The 14,976-nt window shown below is 51.9% G+C and overlaps 10 protein-coding genes across 10 annotated transcripts; 1 reads left to right on the top strand and 9 right to left on the bottom strand.

Annotated features, from left to right (window-relative positions):
• Positions 1–224: 224 nt before the first annotated feature.
• P153DRAFT_286030 (ARF/SAR superfamily) lies at positions 225–945 on the bottom strand (the record flags this gene model as incomplete). Its single annotated transcript, XM_033663435.1, has 4 exons — positions 225–317; positions 371–436; positions 493–737; positions 798–945. 4 exons carry the CDS (start codon positions 943–945, stop codon positions 225–227), a joined length of 552 nt encoding a protein of 183 aa, XP_033525734.1.
• Positions 946–2,025: 1,080 nt separating this feature from the next.
• Positions 2,026–3,055, bottom strand: P153DRAFT_364940 (uncharacterized protein). Its single transcript, XM_033667717.1, has one exon. It carries the CDS (start codon positions 2,839–2,841, stop codon positions 2,302–2,304), a length of 540 nt encoding a protein of 179 aa, XP_033525733.1. The 5' UTR covers positions 2,842–3,055; the 3' UTR covers positions 2,026–2,301.
• Positions 3,056–3,145: 90 nt separating this feature from the next.
• Positions 3,146–3,741, bottom strand: P153DRAFT_394692 (uncharacterized protein; the record flags this gene model as incomplete). Its single annotated transcript, XM_033671330.1, has 3 exons — positions 3,146–3,356; positions 3,408–3,632; positions 3,687–3,741. 3 exons carry the CDS (start codon positions 3,739–3,741, stop codon positions 3,322–3,324), a joined length of 315 nt encoding a protein of 104 aa, XP_033525732.1. The 3' UTR covers positions 3,146–3,321.
• A 208-nt stretch (positions 3,742–3,949) lies between these two features.
• On the bottom strand, positions 3,950–5,106 carry P153DRAFT_429665 (uncharacterized protein). Its single transcript, XM_033672786.1, has 3 exons — positions 4,663–5,106; positions 4,364–4,609; positions 3,950–4,312 (listed from the first exon to the last, which is right to left on the bottom strand). The coding sequence occupies exons 1-3, from the start codon at positions 4,715–4,717 to the stop codon at positions 4,254–4,256; spliced, it is 360 nt and encodes a 119-aa protein (XP_033525731.1). The 5' UTR covers positions 4,718–5,106; the 3' UTR covers positions 3,950–4,253.
• Positions 5,107–6,901, top strand: P153DRAFT_364937 (uncharacterized protein). Its single transcript, XM_033667716.1, has 2 exons — positions 5,107–5,751; positions 5,809–6,901. Exons 1-2 carry the CDS (start codon positions 5,270–5,272, stop codon positions 6,584–6,586), a joined length of 1,260 nt encoding a protein of 419 aa, XP_033525730.1. The 5' UTR covers positions 5,107–5,269; the 3' UTR covers positions 6,587–6,901.
• A 65-nt stretch (positions 6,902–6,966) lies between these two features.
• Positions 6,967–8,032, bottom strand: P153DRAFT_421445 (alpha/beta-hydrolase; the record flags this gene model as incomplete). Its single annotated transcript, XM_033672315.1, has 2 exons — positions 7,858–8,032; positions 6,967–7,750 (listed from the first exon to the last, which is right to left on the bottom strand). Exons 1-2 carry the CDS (start codon positions 8,010–8,012, stop codon positions 6,967–6,969), a joined length of 939 nt encoding a protein of 312 aa, XP_033525729.1. The 5' UTR covers positions 8,013–8,032.
• Positions 8,033–8,138: 106 nt separating this feature from the next.
• P153DRAFT_429663 (uncharacterized protein) lies at positions 8,139–9,082 on the bottom strand. The gene is made up of 2 exons (XM_033672785.1): positions 8,955–9,082; positions 8,139–8,904 (listed from the first exon to the last, which is right to left on the bottom strand). The coding sequence occupies exons 1-2, from the start codon at positions 9,012–9,014 to the stop codon at positions 8,425–8,427; spliced, it is 540 nt and encodes a 179-aa protein (XP_033525728.1). The 5' UTR covers positions 9,015–9,082; the 3' UTR covers positions 8,139–8,424.
• Positions 9,083–11,517: 2,435 nt separating this feature from the next.
• P153DRAFT_383451 (uncharacterized protein) lies at positions 11,518–12,241 on the bottom strand (the record flags this gene model as incomplete). Its single annotated transcript, XM_033670235.1, has 2 exons — positions 11,518–12,118; positions 12,171–12,241. The coding sequence occupies 2 exons, from the start codon at positions 12,239–12,241 to the stop codon at positions 11,518–11,520; spliced, it is 672 nt and encodes a 223-aa protein (XP_033525727.1).
• A 485-nt stretch (positions 12,242–12,726) lies between these two features.
• Positions 12,727–13,526, bottom strand: P153DRAFT_286744 (NAD(P)-binding protein; the record flags this gene model as incomplete). The annotated part of the gene is made up of 2 exons (XM_033663489.1): positions 12,727–12,816; positions 12,873–13,526. 2 exons carry the CDS (start codon positions 13,524–13,526, stop codon positions 12,727–12,729), a joined length of 744 nt encoding a protein of 247 aa, XP_033525726.1.
• Positions 13,527–13,876: 350 nt separating this feature from the next.
• On the bottom strand, positions 13,877–14,942 carry P153DRAFT_286583 (chord-domain-containing protein; the record flags this gene model as incomplete). The annotated part of the gene is made up of 3 exons (XM_033663476.1): positions 13,877–14,189; positions 14,241–14,778; positions 14,837–14,942. 3 exons carry the CDS (start codon positions 14,940–14,942, stop codon positions 13,877–13,879), a joined length of 957 nt encoding a protein of 318 aa, XP_033525725.1.
• Between the last annotated feature and the right edge of the window lie 34 nt (positions 14,943–14,976).

Genomic DNA, 14,976 nt, shown 5'->3' with positions numbered 1-14,976 from the left:
TTGAACCACAGCAGCTCACGCAAACTCCAATGGTGAAAAGGAAATGCGTCCGTTCCACCATCCGGTTGGAAAACACTCAATCAAATGCACACTTTCTTCCGACATCGTTGCTTCACTAAGGCATGGCGAGGACCAGCCACACACGAGGTTTTTCATCATCATACATCTGGACTTGCAGACGTCGACGTCGACAGCTCGCTACGTATATCGAACGTGGGGATACCTTAGTTGTGGCCAGCCTTGCGGAGAGAGTTGCTCAACCATTCGAGACCCTCGTACAGACCGTCACCCGAGGTGGCGCAAGTCGACTGGATGTACTGTGCACAGTATTAGCTTTGCACTTTATAGAGCGGCAGTCGAATCCACATACCCAAGCACGTTGTCGGAGGCTGTGCAGACCAAGCTTGTCAGTAATCTCGGCAGCGTTCATGGCGTTCTGAGGGTATTGTAAGTCATGTTTGTCCGCTTTGACCATCAGTTCCTAAAACATACGGGCAAATCCTGCTTGTTCGCAAAGACCAGGAGAAGAGCGTCCCTAAGCTCATCCTCGTTCAGCATGCGCTGGAGCTCCTCGCGGGCCTCAACAACACGATCGCGATCGTTGCTGTCAACAACGAAGATGATACCCTGGGTGTTCTGGAAGTAATGCCTCCACAGAGGTCGGATCTTGTCCTGACCTCCGACATCCCACACAGTGAACTGAATGTTCTTGTACTCGACTGTCTCGACGTTGAACCCTGAAATCTACTGTTAGCGCAACGTTCGTATACTCGTAATCATGCAGGGGCTCGACGTACCAATAGTGGGGATGGTAGTGACGATTTCACCAAGCTTGAGCTTGTACAGAATTGTGGTCTTTCCGGCAGCGTCCAAGCCCACCATCAGAATGCGCATCTCCTTCTTTCCCCATAGCTTATCGAAAAGCTTCGAGAATGTGAGACCCATGGTTGCGGTGGGTGTAGTATGTGAGAAAGGGTGTGGTGTGAGGCGGTGAGTAGACTCTCGAACCTGCAACGCCGAGTATTAGTACCAGATAGAGAGACGTGGTGTCGTGTCGTGTCGTCAACGGCTAGTAAGGAAAGTAGAGTGGGCGTGGTATGGGCGGGTGTATCTTGAGCGCCTGATGCGGCATCGAGGGTTGGGGCGTCTGGGATCGCTGACCAGACCAGACACCCGCCAAGGATAAACAAAGTCGGAGAGGGGTGCGCGGGGCAGTAGCGATTGACTTACGGTGGAGTTCAAGAGAGCCGGTGCTGGTTGAAGATGGTGCGGGTGGGTTGACGATGTAGTCTAACTGATGCACAGGAAGGGCTGGGGAGAAGAGACGTTGAGAGCAGGCGACGAAAAAGTTGGCACGTGCGGGAGACACGTGACAGAGCGCTTATCGAATCTCTGGCTGAGTTGCGGTGAACAGTAGAGCGTCAATCTCTTGCGAGTTTGCGCCTTCTTTTATGACGGCCGCTGACGATATTGACACGTTTTCGCTTCCTCCTGAGCGGAAAACGGAAGCGTAGGCAGCAAGTTAATTGTCTGGGGCGATCTCTTTAGCTGCCCCAGGATTGCGTGAGCTCGAGTGCTCCACCTGCCCGCGCTATGAACTGCGGACAGACCGCAGTGTTAAAACAGACGTCCAGCAAAGAACGCGACAGCGGGAACATATTTTCTCTGTTCCATATCAAGTACAGTCGTAACGGACACTGCTTGGAACGGGTTTCCAACTACGTCGTCTCCGTCTGCAACCTCATTCGAAGCAATGTAGCATCCTGTAGGCAACAGCAATTGAGAACAGCACGAGCACTTTCGAGCTGATATCACTTCTGTTCATAGCTCATCGAATCAAAGCATGAAGCATATGTAGCGTGTACACGTTATGTTGTACCCGATCGAAGTAAGCCACTTGTTACCTGTTGGCATCTCTCAAGAAGTTCACGAACCAGTCAAAGATATCCTACAAGTGACTCTCGCCGTTAAAAAGAAGGATATTGCTTTTCATGATAAGAACGGCAAACCGAAGTTTATGCTATGAAGAGTTGTTGATGTGGAGAGACACTGTCCGAGATGTAGAAGAGTGACACTGATCGATTGACTCTCCCATCGCTACATCCCACCAACAATTCTCAAGAAGTCCCTCCACAGTCCACGGCCACCAAAGAAACCCCATCACTCCACCTCAATCGACAGCAATATCTTTTCGAACTCGTCGTTAATCATCAGAATCTTCATTTCGGCGGCGGCCTACTCCAAACCAGTCAGCACAATGATTTCCACCAACGAGCCCAGATATCCAGCCCAGCGCAACCCTTACGAAAAGTCCCCCCAAGCCTGTCGCGCAGCATGCGCATCAACTCGGACATCACGGGTCCAGTACCGAGTTCGCGCTGCGTGTACAGCACGTGCACCCATGTGTTGCTCGCGCTGGGGCTGTCGTAGACGATGAGGTGCGCGCGGTACACGAAGGCGCTGGGTTGGGGCGATGCGGGCGATGAGGGCGATGTGAGCTCGCGACAGAAAACAACGTCGAAGGTTGCGGTTGGGGAGTAGCTGACGCCGAATACTGCGCGGGCGTGGGCTGCGCGGAGATGTCAGTGTGGTAGGTGGGTTGGGAGGGGAGGACGTACAGATTATTTGGGCCTTCATCTCCTTCTCCCATTGTAGGGCCACGAGGTGATCTGCGACTGACATCATCTGCGGATGGGACGCAATCTGGCGGGGAGCGATCTGGCGGGGATGTACTGAAGTGTTGATAGTGGGAAATAACGGTACGTGGGGAGGTGCTGGGGGATTTGGAACCTCTGGGGCTACGCCGTTGGTCAAGGGGATTTCGAGTCGGTCGATATCCATGTTGTTGGTATGGATAGCGTGTAGCAGTGATAGAAGTTGGGTGGTGATGCTCTGTGAGGAAGAGAGATGTTTGACAGACGGAAGTGCGGGATGTAAGTCTGGTGATGTGGTGAGGAAGGGGACATGGTGGATATGTCGAGGGAAGGGGTGAGTGCAGTGTAATGACTTTCTAGGTTGGGGGTAAGTGCAGGAACTACTGGATGGGAAGTAAGTTTGGACGAAGCACTGCGTTACGGTTGTAGACTGTCAAAGGGAATAATTTAACTATTTAAGTTTTACTACTAAGACTGGCAAGAGGCAAAACGCTTGGGCTCGATTCAACTTTCTGCATACAAAGTAGACAGTTGTGTGGCCTTTGAAGATCATACAATCGAGAGTAAAGGTCAGGAGAGCAGTGGAATGGTCCACCGTGAAGGCGGTCAAGGATTTGAAACGATGAAGCAAGCCTTGCCAAAAGGACCAGAAGGTTCTCAGATGCCCTTACGAGAAAGGCGATGGAAGATACAACATTCCCCCTGCCACTAGTCAGTTCCACGTGTTTTCCAGACCCAGTCACGGAAACTTACCGGCCATCTGCTCGGCATGCTCCCGCCACCTGCGATAAAACAGCTCCAACGCCTGCTGCTCACTCGCTCCCATCTCGCCTTCGTCTAGCAACTCGTACTCGTGATGAATATCCACAGGAATGGCGACTAAGGCTACAGGATGGTATCCGGTGCGGGTATAATTGACATTTACACTAAAAGTGCAGTCAATAGTGAACCTGGAACCGTACAGAAGGCGAATTAGATCTGCATGGACGTTAGCTAGGAAACGCTGCATGATCCAAGATCTTGAATGCGTACCAAGGATCAACTCCTTCAATCTGTTGATCACGCTAACATCATCGACAGGAGCCATGGCTGAGTGGAGTGGATGTGTCTCGAGATGAGTTCCGCTTGAGTTGAGGATAAATTTTCAGAACAGTAGATTGCCTTAGTGTTATATACCTAAAGGTCTTAGCATGCCGAAACTTTCAGTGAAACTCGCAGTGAGACGTGTAGCAAGAATCGCATTGAAAGGCGAATTACAAAGCAAGCTTTTACTTTCACATGCCGTACAGCGTGAAGGGTTGCTATCATTTATTCGCCTATCGATACATAATGATTTCTAGCCACTCTTGAGGTCGTCTTTCTTAGCTTGTGGGATGTGACCAGTAAGATATAGTTCTTTACAGGGCGTGTGGCTACCAAAGAAGCGCCGAGATATGTTCGCAGGTATCACAATAATCCATAATCCGCCAGAATTAGACTGCTGAATGGAAAGAAACTCTGTTTCCAGACGAGATTCTCAGACGTCCTTGTGAGGACAGCGGTGGGAGATGTTGATGAAGTGAGTAACCTCTGGTGATATAGAACTGGAGGGCCCTATTGTCAAGCATCAGGATTTCTAACCTTCACGCCGTTGTAGATCCATCCCTCGCCCATTTTGTCTATGACTAGTCAGTTCCGCATGTTTTTCAGGCACAGTTATGGGAACTCACTAGTTACCTGGTCCACCTGACCCTGCACTTTACGATACAGTAACTCTACTGCCTGCTGTGTGCTTGATCCTGTATCACCTTCGACCAATAGCTTCCACTCTGCGTGCGATCCTGGATGAATGTAGACGATTGCCTGGGCGTTGTACTCGATTTCGTTGAGAGTGCCCCCAGAATGGAAACGGCTCGTGATCACACTGAAAGTGCAGGCAGAAGCATACTTGGGGCCATACAAAGCTTGGACTTGGTCTGGGTAGGTGTTAGAAGATATCGTATCCTTGAAAGAAAGTTTGGGTGTTTACCAAGAATCAGCTTTTTCAACTTCTCGATCACTTTGATTTCGTCGACACGGGCCATGATTGGGTAGATGCTGGTTTTTGGAAGAGGGTTGTTGAAGTTGAAGGTCAGATCGTGATGGTCGTTGTTTATATACCCAAGGTTTTAGCATGTGGAATCTCGCGGTGAATGGCGAATTGCAGGCTGAGTGAGTGAGTTTGAACGTTGGCATGTTGAACATGGTAAATGCTTGCTGAGACTCTTGCTTGTACATCTTGACGTTAGACATTACCACGTAAACGATCATTTATCCATGAATATTGAATTGTTCCTTTAGTTTTTTAAGGTTGCCTTCTTGAGCTCAACCTGATCCATCTCATGAACCAGCGGGGTGCAGCTATTGGGGGTATAGTTGTGAATGACAAGCTAATAACTACGCTACAGCAGCACACTCAACCCATGATGTCTAAGAGTAAGACTGATGAATGGAAAGAAGCTCTGTCCTCAGACGCAAGCGTGTGCTTGTCTGGAGGCGTGATTAGGTAATACTCGGACGGAGTTTCCATCCAGATATCGCCGACGGACTTCTCAGAGCTCCGCCGCCATGCCCGTCATCACTCTCCAAACTTCACAATGGCGTCGCGCACCCGACTGGCAGCCTCCACGGCTTCCAGCTTACTACGAACCACACGGCCAACAACTTTCTCAAGGATAACGCCGTGTGCTGCTGCTCTGAGCACCTCCTCTATCCGCAGCTTCTCGCAGCTCAACTCGCATTCCGCCACGAACCCTGCCAGCGTCTTCTCCTCACCTGGTGGCTCCCAATCTGGACCTCCTACATACTTCTCATCACATAAGCGCACTCCAACAAACACCGTCATCCGGTTCGTACCACAGCAGACAGCATGGATCGTCGAGCGTATGGGAAAGTTCAACCGCATACTGGAGCCTGGTCTTGCTGTCCTGATCCCGTTTATCGACCGGATAGCCTATGTCAAGAGCTTGAAGGAGAATGCCCTGGAGATCCCTAGCCAGAGCGCCATCACCGCGGACAACGTGACACTGGAGCTTGACGGTGTTCTGTACACGAGGGTGTTTGATGCATACAAGGCGAGGTAGGCTTTTCAGTGTAGGGATGCGCTGGTACAGAAGTGTATGCTGACATGACACAGCTACGGTGTCGAAGACGCCGAGTACGCCATCTCCCAGCTCGCGCAGACGACCATGCGATCCGAAATCGGTCAGCTCTCGCTCGACCACGTCCTGAAAGAGCGCGCCAACCTAAACGCAAACATCACCGCCGCTATCAACGAGGCAGCTCAAGACTGGGGCGTCACCTGCCTGCGATACGAGATCCGCGATATCCACGCACCAGAACCCGTCGTCGAAGCTATGCACCGCCAGGTCACCGCCGAGCGCTCGAAGCGTGCTGAAATCTTGGAGTCAGAAGGTCAGAGACAGTCTGCTATCAACATCGCCGAGGGAAAGAAGCAGTCGGTCATTCTTGCATCTGAGGCTTTGAGGGCAGAGCAGATCAACTTGGCAAACGGAGAGGCTGAGGCTATTCTGCTGAAGGCCCAGGCTACTGCAGGTGGTATCGATGCCGTTGCGCAGGCGATCACAAAAGGAGAAGGCGCTGCACAGAACGCTGTCTCGCTCTCTGTTGCAGAGAAGTACGTCGACGCCTTCGCAAACCTGGCCAAGGAGGGCACAAGCGTTATTGTTCCTGGCAACGTTGGGGACATTGGCAGCATGATTGCCAGCGCCATGGCAGTGTACGGCAAGGTCAATGACGCGTCAGCCAAGAACATGGCGACAAAGATGGTACAAGGCGGAAGCCAAGATACTCAAGCCAACAAGAGGATCGCGGACTCTGGAAGCGAAAACAGAACTGGCGGGGTACATGAAGAGATCAACAAGATCATGGATCAACGACTGAACAAGAAGTAAACGCACAGTACGAGCAAGACTAGATCAGTTGCATAACCAGGGAAGGAGAATGGAGCATCGGACAGGATACGACAGGGTTGTACATTATGTCATGCTGTATCACTAGCGAGCGTCATGTAAGCATTGGGTTCATGGGGTATGAAATGCAAAAGCAAGCGATTTCACGGATTCTCTTCTCTTTGCCGCAGGGATTTGGCTGGAAGCCAGTGTCTTCTCAGCGAGTCTCCCCTCTTCTTGCGCAGAAACTCTACACTCGAACAATAGTAGAGAATAGACTACTTGGACATCTCATCACTACCATGGAATGTGGGAGGACTTGCGCCTTGCCCAACCCCCAGTGCCAAACCCAAGTCCAAACACCCTACAAGCACCCTACCCCCTCACCCTAACCTCTCCACAACCTCCCCAACCAACCGCGCAATCTGCCCCCCATCCTCCCAAATCCAATCATGCCCCCCCTTCAAATCCCTAACCTCCAGCACCCTCCCCCCCTCCCGCTCCTCATCCCCATCCTCCATGACAATCGACCACCCCTGCCTATCCAGCGCAACACACATAACATCCCGCTGCGCGCGCTCGATAAGCTCGTCATCATAGCTATGCGCCAGTATCATCAGCCTGCCCTCAGGCCACGTCTGGGTAGAGTATTTCCCTGCGACGGGCGATGCGGGGAGGTACGCGGAAGCATCTGCCCCGAATGCGCCGGCGATGAAGGACGCATAGATTGCGGCGATGGGAGCTGGACAGGCGGGCGGGACGTGGTTGGCGAGGAGTAATGGGATGTTGTATATGCCTGCTATGAGGATCAGGGACTCAGGGCGTGTTGTGTTTCCATGGTCGATGCCGATGCCCGCGACGTGTTGGAGCAGCAGTGTTGCTCCGCACGAGTGGCCGACGCCTATCCAGCGCTTTACGCCGTAGTTTTGCGCGAGGTACTCTAGGCCGAGGGCGATGTCGCGGACGTGTGTTGGGTGTTGCGCGGTGCGGTTTGGGTCTGTGGGCGAGCTGGGGTCTGTGGGGTGCGTGGAGTAGGGCGAGAGACGGTAGTTTAGGGAGGCTATGCCTGCGATTTTGGGGGGGAAGGGGGAGGAGAGGTGCTTGATGGTGGGTTCAACGCATCGGGCGTCTTGGGTGGGGTCGCGCCAGGCGCCGCCGTGGATGTAGCTGCTTCATGATTAATGTTGTGCTGTGATGCTTGCTGGTTTGACGAATTGGTAGAAATGATGTTGTATGATAGGTAAGGGTTGGAGGTGGGGATGGTGGATACTTACACAATCCATATCGAATTGGTGGGATCTGACTGTTCAAGTGGCCGAGGAAGCCATATGTCAAGTGTTTGAAGGCGATTCCCAGAATCGCTATAAGGGATCGAAGGGATGTGTCTGGGGTAAACGGGAGCAGAGCCGGGGTCAGCGTTCGTCGTCATGTTTCACGATAAGAGAGACGAGTTGATGTGTAGTGGGGGTTCTTTGAACTTCAAGCCTCACTGCATAAGAGACCCACAACATGGACAAGAATGTTGATTTGAACGTGGCAGTATATTGATTTTTTTGCACTTTCAAACGACTTGAAGAGCTGTTGCTCAAACTATTACTTCCTATCCCTACTCATTCCAAAGCCATACAGGCAAAAACCAAGCGCCGAGAAAATGCGACGCGATCCAAGGTATCTCAAACAAAGTACGATAATCCTCAACACAACGTCACCATCAAAAACAATTCAACTCTTACATGACCTAACCACCGGACCTCTCATGTGCGATGCCACGCGACGTGAGTGCACGGTGTATATGTGCCGTGTTATCTCAGTGCAACACCAAGAGCTTACTCAAACCACGCTTACAAGAACGCGGCCATGAGAGCACCGAAACCAAGGAGGCCACCCGCTGCGACCTGAACGTTGGAAGCAGCACCCTGGGAGCTCGATGCGGAACCGGAGCCAGTGGCAGAGCCGGAAGCAGAGCCGGACCTGGTCGCGGCTCCAGAGCCAGAAGCACCGCTGCCAGTTGCGGTGGCAGCAGAACTGGTGGGAGCGTTAAGGATAACGGTCGTGCTGCTGTCGGCGCTGACAATGTAGGAGATCAGGCTGGTGTTGTTGCCGCCGGCGGGGAGAGGGATGGTCCAGATACCGGGAGCAACGGCGGGGATCGAGGCAGCGACACCGACATTGGAGGCAGCGACACCGACGTTGGAGGCAGCAGCGGGTTGCGAAGTGATCACAGATGGCTGGGCGGTGGCGGCAGCAGGACCACCGGTAACCACACCCAGGGAGTTGGTCTGGGTGAGGTAGTTGGTCTGAGGAGCAGGGTCGATGGAAGACTGTGTAGTGTTAGTTCCGTCTTATGAACATTCAGGTATGATAAACGTACCGACTGGGCAACAGCGGCACCAGCAAAAGCAGCAACGGAGACGAAGATGGAGGAACGCATTTTGCTTGTTTGTTTGGGTAGTGATTAAAACTTAGAGTGAAACTGTGCGAGTATTCCTTTTGGTGGTATTAAAACGATAGTCGAGGCGGGTAGTCCGGTATAACGACAGTATATAGATGTATGTGTTGAAGTGATGGGTGAGAGAAAAGCCATTCGTCGCCCAGGGGAACGCGCCCTTTTATTATTGCTTTCACCCGCACCCCAGAAAATGGACCAGGGGCAATGCCCTAGCAACCGCGCCTCACCCAAAGGAGCGCGCCCTGCAGGGATTATAGTTCAAGCCAAGACCCACCGTGCCGAGAATAGCAGCGAGCCAGACAGTCGTTGCTTGCGATGCTTACCACTGTGGCCACTGACAAGCCCACATTTTCCATTGAATCGACCAGATCTTAGCCGCATGATCAATTACCTAGTTTGAGGCTGTGATGGGGAACTCGGAAGAGACCGAAGTCTCTCAAGATCCGCTGCGTGAACGGACTTGCCACGCGGGTTTCAGAGTCTCTCGCAATGTTCCACACACGGGCATTCTGTGGAAACACCTCGCATCTTTTGATGTCACGTTCATACCATTCCCGCTCATCCAGACGATCCTCATAAAACATCGAGCCGAACCAGAACAATTCCACCAGCTGAAGCAAAGCCACTCTTCCAGCCGCAATCGATAACAACGCTTTCTAGCTCGCCTTGCCCCCGCCAAACCCACCGCCTGTTGGAGAGGCAAAATCTATTGTGCGCTACAATTTACTAAATTTAGTCTTCTGCGTTTCTCGTGTTCGTAAGATTCGTCATTTGATGTAGTTAGGGTTACTGACAGGGGACGGAAGGTAAGCGAAATGGGTGATATTCTTGCCCTCCCTTTTTCCGTGACACGACGTTTGAGTTTGAGTTTGTGAAGCGAGTCTAGATGAGCTGAGATCTGCAGAGAACCGTGACTGTGTCTCCGCCGAGTTGTTCTGTGGAGGAAGAGCTGAGCACGTCAGCCCTATTGCCGCCCGACTCAGCCCCTGGCCACTGCCGAGACATGCCATCACGCTATGGTAGTCTTTCGCCTTTTTATGCACCGCTTCTTCGCAGCAACATCAGTAACAGTGAATCATTCAAAGCTATTCTTACTCCGGGACTGACGGGGCATATGTCCGATTGCTGGTGGATCTCGCCAGAGTGGTCGAAGTTGGAGCCTGCCGGTTACTAATAGCACGCCATGAGATAGACAATGTTGCGTGACACAGCTACTACTAACTCTGCGGTCTCACGTGGTATTCGACACTCTATCGAAAGCAACATCCTTCCCAAGTCTCCGACAGGTCGTCTGGGAACCATCATACAAGTCGGATTTGCTACTTCTTGAACCTCGTTCTATTCATTCCTATGCCTATTAGGGCATGTCACTGATTGACATTGAGAAATTGATCAACGGTGATGCTCAGACGTGCACAGTTCAATGAACAAGATCTACTTGCACTTCGTAATGATCCTCATATCGTACAAAGACCAACAGTTTTCTCCACTTTCAACCATTGCAACCAACGTGCATCTACAGGATCTCGTTGATGAACCGAGCTTGATCCACACTCCCCTCAAGGCCACCCAACGCACATCTCGTGGGCCATCTGAGCTCATCAATAATATCCCCAAAATCATCGACACCAAGGTATTTCGGGCGACCTCAATTGGGCGTTTCCCTCCACATACTTTGACATATTTGTCAGAACTTCTCATAAACAGGATGTGAAACGAGCTTCTTGCGTGTTACCCTCGGAAGGTCTGCGAGCCATAGGCTAGAAACTTTGCGGTATCTAATCAAGGTTCAGTTCGACCTTGATGGCCGCCGAATAATGGGTATATTGATGGTCTACAGTACAGCATCCGGTTGCTCGTCGATACCCTGGTAAAACAAGGATAGTTCTGGATACCGAACACTGCGAGCGTCATACTCATTCCTGATCGCCTTCCATAACCCACCGTTCAACCTATTGGAACGATTGTTGAGAAGTATTCGCAGATCATACCGCGCAGTCCTTGGAGCAGCACAGTGCAGGGCTTCACTGTGAACTTGCCGAAACTTATGTACACGCACTTCGGGACCGCGATTTTGAGTGAACCAAATAGAACTTTTCGCCCGTCAGCCAGCTACTTTACCACCATACAAACCTTTCTGATAATGAGCCTGAACTGACTTTCTCCTAGCACCTCCTCATCAACCACTGGACTCCCTTCATCATCTCGTACTATGCCTTTTCGGCCTTGATACTAGGAGAAATATCACCCACACCAACCGTTCACGATGATCACACTAAAACAAACTCTGGTATCTATATAAATTTACATTACTTTTATCTAATATCCAACCTCCACATCCTCCACCGTCCATACATAAAAGCCCAAACTCCTGACTCCAACACCCTCGAGACTCTTCCCCCCTTAGCAAACGCGCCCCACAGAACCCAAAAGTCCTAACTCCCCTCATCACCAGACTTCCACACCTCTCCTCCACTGCCACGTTTCAATGTCTGGAATAACCCCCATACGAGCGACTCAAGCCCCTCCCAACCACCTCCTTAGCACTCGTAGGAAGTCTGAGGCGCGGGTTGTGCGTTTCGATTTCTCGCATGCGAGCGCGAGTATTCGCAGCGGCGATGTCGGACCTGGTACGCGGTTTGCTGGGGATATGCTCTTGCGGCGAAGATTCGTTCTTCTGAGTCGGACGTGCGTGGGTGGAGTCGAGAGCCTCGGGGTTGGGGATAGGAGGGCTTGGAGATGGGTTATCAGAAGTGGATAGTATCACATCTGCAGGACTGTCGACGTCCTCCGCAAAGACATCATCTATCTTGGGGAAAGACACAACCTGATCCTTTGCTTCGGAAGACTCGACTCGAAGAGATGGCGAAACTTGAGCTGCGTCGATGACATCCGCATCGACAAGTCGAGGAGTAGGCATGACCGCGTCTCCAGACTCGGAGGTAGTTTGAGACCAGGGGGGCACAGAATCCACGCTGAAGAACTCGGAGAGCGATACGGGTTTCCCGGCCAGGGCTGGTGGTAGAGTCTTGACTGGCGTAATAACGGGTAGTGAAAAGCCGAATGCTGGAACGGATGGGTATTTGCTGATTTGTGTTAGTCGGTGATTGCATTTGGTTTGAGTCATTTTTGGCTTACATGTCAGTTGTCCTTTGGTCGAACACTTTGGGAGACTTGGACGCCCAACGACTACCAAGTAGACCTGGCATCTTGAATGTCTGGGTTTGATTGTGGCCTTTGAGGTAGGAAGAGAGTCGTTAGTAGAGAAATCGAAATGGGGAGGATTATACTGGTGACAATCGGGGTGACTTGGACCAGAAAGAGACTAAAACTGCAGAAGTTGAAATCCAAAGGAAGTAATCATTAGGAAGCGAAAGACCGAGTAAAGTATACCCGACATACGAAGGAACGGATCCATTCCGTACAGGTGAGTGGAAGACATACAGACAGTAAGTCGCATCTGTAGAGTCCGAAGACGTGATAGAAGGCAGTAAGTTTAGCAAAAATCAAAGAAAAGTGAAACAGGTAGGAAACTGGGCGGACAGTGTGATAATTCTGTTCCGAAAATAATTGTTGAAATCACTGCCAGTGTTCACCTGAGAGCCAATCCACAACCACCAACTCCCCCAGATCCACATCACTGCAATCATCTCGAACCCCTTACCACCATCACCGCCGCCCCCAACCCCGCAATCTACCACTTCTCAACAGCAGGCCTCAGATCAATCTCCCAAGTAAAGTTAGTCTTAGGCTGCGTATGCAGCCACCAGTAATCGTTCGCAATCTACACGTCCACATCAGCCCAACTCCCTTAATCACACCACAAAAAAACCAACATACCGCATCAGCGCTCAACTTAGCCTCAGACGGCATATCCTTCAGCCACTCCTTCGTCTTCGGCGTATCAATAACACCATCAATAATCGCATGCGCAACATGCACACCCTGGGGCCCAAACTCCTTCGCCAGACTCTGGCTCAGCGCGCGCACCGCCCACTTCCCCGTCGAAAAGCTCGCCATCAACGCGCTGCTCTTAACCGACGCCGTGGCGCCCGTGAAGATCAGAGACGGCGGATGCTCGGCCTTGAGTTCCACGCCTCTGAGCAAGAGGGGCAGGAAAGACTGCGAGAATAGTACCGAGCCCATGGCGCTAACGGCGAAACTATCCTGGAACGCAGACCCGGGGATTTCAAGGAAGGGTTTGCGCAGAAAGCCGCCGCTTGCGTTGAAGATTGCGGCTGCGGCGCCGACGTCCGGGCCGAATTCTTTCTTGATTGCTTCGACGGCGTTCTTGAGGCTTGAGGAGTCGGAGACGTCGGTGCTGATGCCGATTGCTTTGCCGCCGTTGGAGTTTATTTCTTTGGCTAGGGACTCGAAGCTTTCTGGCTTGCGGGCGAGGAGGACCACGGGGTATGCGGATGCGAATTTGCGGGCTACGGCGGCTCCGGTGCCGGGACCGACGCCGGCGATGATGGAGATGAGTTTGGAAGCCATGGTGGTGTTGTGGATAGCTGGAGGATGTTGAAGTAGATAGTGGATTGTTTAGCCTGGGAAGGGGGAACAGAAAACTAGTTATAAGAAAAGGAGCTTTAACTGAGACTATTCCACTGCTTTGTACCTAGAGGATTATCTGATAGTTGTATGGATCGCAATCCCAGGTCAAGATGGCGAGCACATGGAGTTAGTGAAGTGGGGTTCACGTCATGATTTATAAGCACGTGATTATAACGCAGGTTGTTGGACTTTGGCAGTTGATCTTATTGGTATGTTGTCGTTGCTTCGTCGGGATATTCGCTGTGTCTACGTTTTGGTCATGTCTCATCCACTACGACCCGCTATGCCGGTCACGCTCTTCCTGCTCGTCCCACCTGAAGTATCTCACCCGTAAGCTTGTCGTCACTCCTCAATACTGGCCAGCTGGTACCGTCTGCCTTTGCGAGCGTCATCTCCAGCTTGGTGCCCAAGATCCTGAACTTGCTTTCCTTTGGATCGATGCTGGCGAAGAGTGGAAGCTGGGTCTGGTAACGTTTGTTGTCTGTTGTCCGTAGGTCGAGATCTACTTGGGTAGGTTGAAAGTCGACAACTGCAGTGGACTTGTCGATCTTCTTGAGGAACAGTGAGGCGACCACGGAAGTGGCGGTCTGGTAGAAGTCATGTCTACGTAACAGTCAGTCATATGCGACTCGATGTAGAAAGCAACGTCCTTACCTCACAGTCTCCAACTTTTCCTCTCCACCCTCCTTGCCCTTCTTACCACTCCCCACGAAGAGATGCCTCTCTTTTGTCTTGCATCCTTCGATGTTCATGAACTGATCAAACTCCAGCACCCGTCTCTTGCAGCAACTCCATCCCTTGCTGCCTTCGTGGAAGATTGGAGCGCCAGGGTGATGTACACACTTCTCCCCTTCCCTATCTCCACCATTGTGTGTCTGACCACAGCCCTTCCTCCTGCAGGTCATGCCTTCCTTGAGCGCGAGGCTTGGGTCATCGTCCTCTGACTCTGGCGGCGGAGCTTCTGCGACTGGTGGACGAGGGGCGGCCTGTGCGGTAGGAAGACGAGGAGCGGGCGTTGGCAGCGATTCCTCCAACGAGCCAAGGTTGACTTGTGTGCCATTGGGGACCTCAGGCGCCTGGGCAGGTTCTGGTGCCGGTGTGTCGTCGACGTCGGTGTGAGTGCCCTTTGTGCAGGGCTCGATTTCGAGGAACTCGTCAAAGGTCAGGACGCGGGGTTTGCAGCATTTCCAGCCTGTATTGAACAGTCAGCTTCACGTGTCGTGGGTTAGAACATCCTGTCCCGCCCTCACCTTTCTGCCCCTCATGGAAGACTGGCGGTCCGGAATGGTAGACGCACTCCTCGTTCTCGTCTTCGTATGTCTTGCCGCAGCCCTTGTGCACGCACTTTTTCGCCATGTTTGGGGAATATGATATTGAGCGGCGTGGTGAA

The sequence above is a fragment of the Dothidotthia symphoricarpi genome (assembly GCF_010015815.1).
Source record: "Dothidotthia symphoricarpi CBS 119687 unplaced genomic scaffold P153scaffold_6, whole genome shotgun sequence".
Lineage (NCBI taxonomy): Eukaryota > Fungi > Ascomycota > Dothideomycetes > Pleosporales > Dothidotthiaceae > Dothidotthia > Dothidotthia symphoricarpi.
This window is presented reverse-complemented; position numbering and strand designations above follow the sequence as displayed.